This window comes from Xiphophorus hellerii, chromosome 2 (assembly GCF_003331165.1).
Source record: "Xiphophorus hellerii strain 12219 chromosome 2, Xiphophorus_hellerii-4.1, whole genome shotgun sequence".
NCBI classification, from domain to species: domain Eukaryota; kingdom Metazoa; phylum Chordata; class Actinopteri; order Cyprinodontiformes; family Poeciliidae; genus Xiphophorus; species Xiphophorus hellerii.
In genome coordinates this window covers 25083862-25093182 of record NC_045673.1, presented here as the reverse complement: position 1 = coordinate 25093182, position 9321 = coordinate 25083862, and the positions used below count along the sequence as shown (strand labels likewise).

Sequence of the window (9321 nt, the reverse complement as noted above, 5' to 3'; positions counted from 1 at the left end):
TTTTACAGCATTGGGATCAGGCTTCAACAACATAAATAAGTGAACAATAGAGACTATATAGACACCTTATGTCAAAATGTAATCGTTGGAGTGATTTATGACCTTAATAATTAATTGCCTTTAATTTCCAGTGACCGGATAGAAGATGTAACTAAGTCTCCGTGAGAAAGGGTATTTAAGAAATAAACAGATTCACTGATTGAATTTGTGTTTGATATGCAGCAGGGGCAATTCTAGGATCACTAAGCATAATATTTTGCATTGCAAATTGTCATCTGAATAAAGGTGCTGATGATACAAGTCCGGTCCCTTACAGCTGGTTAAAAAATATATATAATTATCTTTACTGTTTTCTTTGGAGGCTGGTTCTAGACCAAATTCACCACAGTGGCCCGTGCAGACAGTGTTTTTATGGAGACACTTAAAAAAAAGAATTAAACAAAAACAGAGAAATATTTCATCATTTAATAATGTGAGCCAAAGAGCCACTTGTGTCTCCAGATATTCAGGTTGCAGATCTCTGATTCAGTAGATGGAAAGTGTGATCCTATCTCCATACAGCAGTTAAAAGAGCAGTACCATAACTTTTAATTCATTAAATTAATTTTTATTAAAATAATTTTAATGTATTTTTAATAATACCTTAAAAAGAAAATTGTGAATAAAAAATATCTACCACTGAATATTTAAAAAAGACATTCATTTAGTATAATTTCTTTAGAACCCCTCTTGGCCCCCGTCTAGAACCGGCCCTGGCCTGCAGGTCTGGTGCATTTTTGCTTAGCATGTTTTTTCTTCATTGATAGGAAGTCAGATTATCCAAACTGGTAAACCACATTAATAAAATATTAGTGAAATAATACATTAAATGACCACTGGACAATTATTCATAAAATATATCAACATTTTTGAATAAAACCCACAGAAAGTAATGTAATGTAGGAAATATTTATGTACCACAATAGTTAGCTAAAATCGCAATAAGAAACTTAATCAATCATAACTAAATGTTCTGTACCATGTCAGCCTCAGGAGATGATTGAAGATGAAGAGACGCTGATTTCTGGTTCTTTAGGTTCTGATGGGTCTGCGGTTCCTCTCCTGATCCATTCTGTCTGACATACAGCAGCACACTGCGCCACGACGGACACTTTTTTTTCTTTTTGCCTTTTTCGATGTCCACAGTATCCATCCTCTCTGAAATCGTTCAGATTATAATGCGCGTCTTTTCACTCACGTCTGTATTTTTAAAAGCGTTTTTGCTTCTAAGGACATGGAATCGGCTCGAGGACGTTTGAAAAAGACGCGGGCTGATAGCAGCTCACCGCGGCTGCGTAGTGTCCGTCTCTAGGCAACTGTAACGTTCAGCGTCGGTCCGTAGCGTTCTGGGGTCCTTTAGCTCCCGCCACGACAATTTAGCTGACCTTAATATTTCCTGTCTTTTATTTTCGTATTTCGTATTTTTTTATTTTTATGTATCGGTTCAATACGGGACGCACATTTAACGGCCAAATATGGGACGACTCCGTATTTTACGGGAAGGGTGGCAACCTGATTCAGGAGTGCTGAGATACAGTTTTAGGGGTGCTAAAGCCCCCTAAAACAGGCCTAGATACGCCACTGGGCAGAACTGATACAACTTCTACACCTTGAAGCCTGTCTGCTACACAGTCTTACGTTAGCTAAACAGATCAATATGCAATGTGTCTGTATCTGACATACACTAAAGATTTTATTTTAGCAGAAAAGGCTTTGGACTAAACTGTTACTCCTGTTAGCCACGCTAGCACCAAGTACAGCTAGTCAATCAACCATCGCTGTGTTCAGGGAAGCGCTGATTAATAATCGAGAAATAAATATCAAGCCTGGAAACTTGATATCATAACGGACTGAATGTTATGTTTTTAACGTAATCTTTGCTCGTCTTGCAGGGCGCAGGCGGTTGTCACGGTAACAGGTGTGCTTAAACTACAAAGAGAGAGAGAGTAAAAAGGTATGAGTGGTTGTAAATGACTTTTCTAATATTTTGTGTCTCCTCATGTCATGTATTTGTTGACATGATAGTCGATGCTTTTATTTTGAAAGGGGCTTGGAACGGTAAGGTGACTGACGCAAAACGGTAGAAGTAGCGCGGCCGTTGGGGCAGAGAAAGTTGACATGAACGAGTCGGAGTGAAGGGGAGATAGTTGGGGTGTGATTCAGGGTGACAATCGGTTGGTTGGCGCTTGGTTGATGAGGGAACAAGGTGAGTGTGTTGTCATGTATATATGTTTATTTTTCCTGCGGAACGTGTATTTCTCTATTGGGTGTGACGGTTGTGTTTTGCCACTAGATGGTGCTGATTTACTATGGTCAACCGTCAACAGTTGAAATACGTTGCATTTTATTTCGTGACAGGGATTTTGGATTTTAATAAATACATCTATTGTAAAACATAATTTTAGCATAGAAGGTAAAAGATTTATATGTTAAGGTCAGAACAACACTGTTTGAGTACTAATGTTATTTTATTTGTATATTTTGTAGCTCTTACGGTGAGTTCACAATAAAAGGCTGTTCAATAAAGGACTGTGAACCATCAGTTTAAGAGACCATCTTATTCAACCGGGACGCTACAGTAAGAGCTTGACCCAAGCTGAGAAGAGCTTCACCCCGAGCTAAGAAGAAGTTCAATCATTCTCAGCACCAAGGTCCCAGTGAAAGCCACATTAAGGTTCCAGCTTCACGGCTCCAAGTAAGGTCTTCTGGGATTTGATGGTCAACGGTATAGCCCTGTCCTCAGCATGGAAGCATCTGAAAAGGAAACAGAGTACACAGAGGACCTACCTGTCAACGAGGAAGAGGAGCCTCCATGCTCTGTTCGTCAAAAGAAGCCCACAGAAAAAATGCGAGCATATCAGGAGGAGGAGGCCCACAAAAAGGAAAAACGTCTAATCAAAGTTTATAATCAATGGAAAAGGCAAGTACGTATGGCACGAGAGCAATTAAAAGGAGACATAAACAGTCAAATTGCTTCACTCATGGACATCTTAGAAAAAGAAAGAGATGGCGTCATAAACTTATATACAGAAATAAGGGAAATCATTACTCCCTGTAGTGACACAAGGCGACTTATAGATGCATGCGAAGCAGTCACCAATGACATTATCAGAGTTGCATATGAAAGACTCTCAGGCATAGATGACTATGACAGTGGGAAAGTGAAGGCTCGTCTACGTGAACTTCTTAATCCAGACTATGCTCAATCCATTTACAGTTCTTCTATCACATACTTAAGTAAACGCTCAGACGCCAGTAATTCAAACTCTGCAAGGTCAGTAGTAGCTGTAAAGAGAGCAGAGGCTGCAGCTGAGTTGGCAGCCAAGGAGGCAGAGTATGAAGTGTTATTAGAAGAAGAAAAACAAAGAGAAAGGATTCAACTTTTGGAGGAAAGACAGAGAAAGGAGCTAGAATCTCAAAAACGTGAATTAGAGAGATTAAAAGCTGAAAAAGAGTTAAAGGCTGCTCGAGCTAGATTAATAACTTATGACCATGAGATAAAGAGTGAGAGCAGTGTTCATGTTGACAGTACCAGAGCAGCTCAGAAGGCTTCCATAGTTTCTGCTCCCATTCAAGTCCCTAAAAGCAACATTGTGTCCACCTCACCTCCACAAGCAGATGTTCTTTATTTAGCCCAAGCATTACAGGACAGTGTTACCATGAACAGACTGCCAATGCCCGAGCCTTCCACTTTCACAGGTGACCCAATAGAGTTCATCGAGTGGAAAGCTTCATTTGCTGCACTCATTGATAAAAGGAACATATCACCTGCAGACAAGCTGTACTACTTAAAGAAATATGTAGGGGGTTCAGCTCGACAAACACTTGATGGCATCTTCTACAGAAATGACAGTGATGCTTACCAGGATGCATGGGAACGCCTCAACCAAAGGTATGGACATCCATTTATTGTACAAAAAGCGTACAGAGAAAGACTGGCAAAATGGCCAAAGATACAAACAAATGACTCTGCAGGATTTAGAGCATTTGCTGACTTCATTCAAACATGTCATGAAGCTATGCCACACATAGAAGGTTTAAGCATTCTCAATGATTGTGAGGAGAACCAAAAACTTGTTCAAAAATTACCTAACTGGGCAGCTGCAAGGTGGAATCGTCAGGCCACTCAGTACATGAAAGAAAATGGGAAGTTTCCAAGTTTAAGGCACTTTACTGAGTTCATGTCTTCTGAAGCTGAGATTGTGTGCAATCCCATCACGTCATTTCAGGCTCTCCACTCAACAGACGTCACCAAAACCACCAGTAAAGTTTACCAGAAAGAAAAAAGGCCCACCTCCAGTGTTCTCCATACGCAAGTGGTAACAGAAACGGAAAGCACAAAACAAAGGTCAAATATTAAACCACCATGCATGCTCTGTCAAGACAACGGACACAAGCTTCACAGTTGTCCTCAGTTCAAAGGCAAATCACTTGAGGAACGAAGAAAATACATAAAAGATAAAAGACTTTGTTACGGTTGTCTCAAACCCGGACACAGCGCAAAGGACTGTCGTTACCGACTTGCATGTGAAATGTGCAAGAAAAAACACCCTACCTGTCTGCACGATTTTAACTATGACAGCAACAAATCACAGACAAACCAAATTCAAACGAATACAGAACAGGCTGCAACAACCCTGTCTCTCAATGCAGAAACCAATGAACAATGTGTAAGCACTTCTATGATTGTACCAGTATGGGTTTCTTCAGAGCAACAACCAGATGAAGAAAGGCTTGTTTATGCACTCTTGGACACCCAAAGTGATACAGTATTCATTAACCAAGAAGTATCTAACAGTCTCAAAGCTAAGTCAACCCCAATAAGATTAAGACTCACCACAATGCTTGGTAAAAATGCAGTTGTGCCAAGCGAGCGTGTCTCAGGTCTCAAAGTGAGAGGCTACAACTCCTCAGAAATAATAGAACTCCCTCCTGCTTACACTAAAGACTGTATACCAGTCAACCGCTCTCACATTCCTTCCTGTGAAACGGCAAGGCAATGGGATCATCTAAAGGTAATAGTGAATGAGATTCCACCACAGCTAGAATGTGAAGTTGGGCTTTTAATTGGCTACAACTGTTCCAAGGCATTAGCACCAAGGCAGGTCATCTTAGGAGGAGAAGGTGAACCCTATGCTGTCTGCACAGCATTGGGCTGGAGTATTGTAGGCCCCACATCATCTCACAATGACTCTTTCAGCATATCTACTGTGTGCCACAGAGTTACAGTCAAAGAACTCCCTTTAATGACTCCCACTGATGCACTCAAGATTCTCGAGTCTGACTTTAAGGATGATAGCAAGGATAACAAATCAGTGTCTCAAGATGACATTCTCTTTCTGAATACACTTAAGGAAGGAATTTATAAAAACAATGAAGGACATTATGAAATGCCACTGCCTTTTAAGGAGAGACCTCTGTTACCAGACAATAAGCAAATGGCCACTGTGCGACTTCAAAGCCTCAAAAACAAACTGTCAAAGGACCAAAGGTACAAGGAGCAATATGTAAAGTTTATGGGCGAAGTCATAGAGAAGGGTGATGCAGAGGAAGTTCAAAACGAAGCAAAAGAAGGAGAAAGGTGGTATATTCCCCACCACGGAATATATCATCCCCAAAAACCAGACAAACTCAGAGTAGTCTTTGACGCCTCAGCAAAATATAAAGGTAACAGTCTGAATGATCACTTGCTGTCAGGCCCAGATTTGCTGAACAATCTAAATGGTGTTCTAATCAGATTCAGACGGCATCAAGTTGCATTATTATGTGACATTGAAAAAATGTTCCATCAATTTCATGTGTATGAAGCAGATAGAGACTATTTAAGATTTTTGTGGTGGAAAAATGGCAACCTGAATACTGAGCCTCAAGAGTTTCGAATGAAAGTCCATCTTTTCGGTGCCACATCCTCACCAGGATGTGCCAATTATGGATTAAAACATCTTGCAACAGAAAACGAGACACAGTTTCCCCTTGCATCTCAGTTCATAATGAAGGATTTCTATGTCGACGATGGTGTAACAAGTACTGCAAGCGTCAAGGAAGCTATTCAGCTCGCCCAGGAGGCTCAAACACTTTGTGCTTCAGGTGGCCTCAGACTACACAAGTTTGTAAGTAATGACAAAACAGTGTTAGAAAGCATTCCATCATCTGAACGTGCCTCTCCACTGCAAGCATGTGACCTAGCATTTAATGACTCCAAACTTGAAAGAGCGCTAGGCATTCACTGGCACATTGACTCAGACACACTGAGGTTTCGCTTTCAATCCAATGACCAACCTGCTACAAGGCGTGGCATTCTATCTATGGTTGCATCTTTGTACGACCCATTGGGATTCATCTCCCCCTTTGTACTCACAGGCAAAAGAGTGCTTCAAGAGACATGCAAACAAGGCACAGGCTGGGATGATCCCCTTCCCAGTGAACTAAAGCCAGTATGGGATAACTGGAAAGATGACTTGAAGAACTTGGAGAAAATTACAATGTCACGCTGTTATGTTCCTAAAGACTTTGGCCAAATAGTAAAAACCGAGCTTCATCATTTTTCTGATGCAAGTTCATATGGTTATGGTCAGTGTTCGTATTTAAGATATGTAAACAAAGATGATAAGGTGTATTGTGCTTTAGTTACAGCAAAGACCAGAGTTGCTCCTATTAAGGTAACAACAATACCAAGACTTGAACTAACAGCCGCTGTTGTTTCCATTATTGTAAGCAACATGTTAAAGGATGAGCTTGGGTTGACACAGATTGATGAGTATTTCTGGACGGACTCTAAGGTAGTTTTAGGCTACATTAATAATGAAGCGCGCCGTTTTCACACATTTGTCTCCAATCGAGTTCAAAAAATAAGGCTCAACAGCACCCCTCAGCAGTGGAGATACATTTCCTCTGAGCAAAATCCAGCAGATATTGCCTCCAGAGGTTCAAGCGCAGGTGAACTCATCTCATCAGACTGGTTCAAAGGGCCACAGTTTCTGTGGGACAAAGAAATCCCTCCAGCTGCAAAGATCAACATGGACTTACCACTTGGAGATCCAGAAGTAAAAAGGGCACATGCGCTGAACACTTTCAAAACAGAGAAGAAAGGTTTGGCAGACAAGTTAACAAAGTTTTCTTCTTGGTACAAATCCACTCAAGCTGTTGCTCGACTGATTCGCTGTGCCAAGAGAGATAAAACAACAGGTCACAGCACAGCACAAGAAAGACGAAACGCTGAATGTGTTATTCTAAAAGATGTTCAAGCAAATGAATATCCAGAGGAGATAAAGATGCTTAAACATGGAAAGGCACTTCCTCACAAAAGCAAGCTGTTTCAGATGGACACTTTTCTTGATAGTGATGGACTCCTTAAGGTGGGAGGAAGGCTAAAGGATGCTTCTTTCTCTTCCTCACTGAAACATCCAGTATTAGTTCCAAAGGGTCACCATGTCACTCAGCTATTAATTGCTCATTTCCACAGTAAGGTGCAACACCAAGGGAAAGGAATGACAATCAATGAGATCAGGTCAAATGGAATTTGGATTCCTGGCATCAACAGAGCTGTAACAAAATTTATACACCAATGTGTAAAGTGTCGCAGACTCAGAAGAGGAACAGAGGAACAAAGAATGTCTGATCTACCAAAGGTGCGCTTAGAGCCATTGCCACCATTCACATTTTGTGGAATGGACTGTTTTGGTCCCTTTCTAACCAAACAAGCTCGAAAGGTGCACAAGCGTTATGGACTTCTTTTCACTTGTCTTTGTTGCAGAGCAGTGCACATAGAAATGTTAGATGATATGACTACAGACGCATTTATCAATGCGCTCCATTGTTTTATAGCCATAAGAGGAGCAGTCAGCGAGATAAAGTGTGATCAAGGAAGCAACTTTGTCGGAGCTAAAAATGAGCTGCAGGAAGCTTTACAACAAGTGGACACTAATCGCATTATCACATTTCTGGCTGAGAAGCAGTGTGACTTCAACATGCACACGCCTCATTCAAGCCATACAGGAGGTGTGTGGGAAAGGCAAATCAGGACGGTTCGAAACATCCTGCGCTCGACGGCTTCACTTTCGTCAGGCAGGATGGATGACTCATCTTTAAGGACATTCTTTTATGAGGCAATGTCGATCGTGAACAGCAGACCTCTTACAGTGGATAACCTCAGTGATCCAAACAGCCCAGAGCCATTGACCCCAAATCATCTGCTCACCATGAAATCAAAGGCAGCCCTGCCCCCTCCAGGTAACTTCATCAAGGAAGACATTTATGCACGGAAAAGATGGCGGCAAGTGCAGTACCTATCAGAGCAGTTTTGGTCACGTTGGAAAAGGGAGTATCTATCTAACATCGCAACAAGGCAGAAATGGCATACTCCGAAGAGAAATCTGAAGATTGGAGATGTTGTCATGGAGAAGATGGATGATTTACCTCGCAATGAATGGAGATTAGCACGCGTAATGGACGTAGTAACAGATAAAGATGGACTTGTAAGAAAAGTAAAGATTCGTTTTGGAGAACGGAAGATGGAGAATGGGCAGAGTTCCCGTAAACTTTCTATAGTGGAACGCCCAGTGCAGAAACTGATTCTATTATTAGAAACTGTTTAACTATAGTCTTAAGTTTAAGTTGCATTCTTTCTTATGTCTCGTGTTTTCATAGAGGTTAAAGGTTACAGGTCATTTTTTCTGAAGGAAATCATTATCGCTCTATTTGTTTAGTTAAGCTCTAATGATTTGGTGGGAGTGTAAATGACTTTTCTAATATTTTGTGTCTCCTCATGTCATGTATTTGTTGACATGATAGTCGATGCTTTTATTTTGAAAGGGGCTTGGAACGGCAAGGTGACTGACGCAAAACGGTAGAAGTAGCGCGGCCGTTGGGGCAGAGAAAGTTGACATGAACGAGTCGGAGTGAAGGGGAGATAGTTGGGGTGTGATTCAGGGTGACAATCGGTTGGTTGGCGCTTGGTTGATGAGGGAACAAGGTGAGTGTGTTGTCATGTATATATGTTTATTTTTCCTGCGGAACGTGTATTTCTCTATTGGGTGTGACGGTTGTGTTTTGCCACTAGATGGTGCTGATTTACTATGGTCAACCGTCAACAGTTGAAATACGTTGCATTTTATTTCGTGACAGGGATTTTGGATTTTAATAAATACATCTATTGTAAAACATAATTTTAGCATAGAAGGTAAAAGATTTATATGTTAAGGTCAGAACAACACTGTTTGAGTACTAATGTTATTTTATTTGTATATTTTGTAGCTCTTACGGTGAGTTCACAATAAAAGGCTG

The 9321-nt window shown here is 41.0% G+C and overlaps 1 protein-coding gene across 1 annotated transcript; it reads left to right on the top strand.

The window, feature by feature from the left end:
* Positions 1 to 2002: 2002 nt before the first annotated feature.
* LOC116710835 (uncharacterized) lies at positions 2003 to 8633 on the top strand. Its single transcript, XM_032550088.1, has 2 exons — positions 2003 to 2245; positions 2527 to 8633. The coding sequence occupies exon 2, from the start codon at positions 2784 to 2786 to the stop codon at positions 8631 to 8633; it is 5850 nt and encodes a 1949-aa protein (XP_032405979.1). The 5' UTR covers positions 2003 to 2245; positions 2527 to 2783.
* The last annotated feature ends 688 nt before the right edge of the window (positions 8634 to 9321 follow it).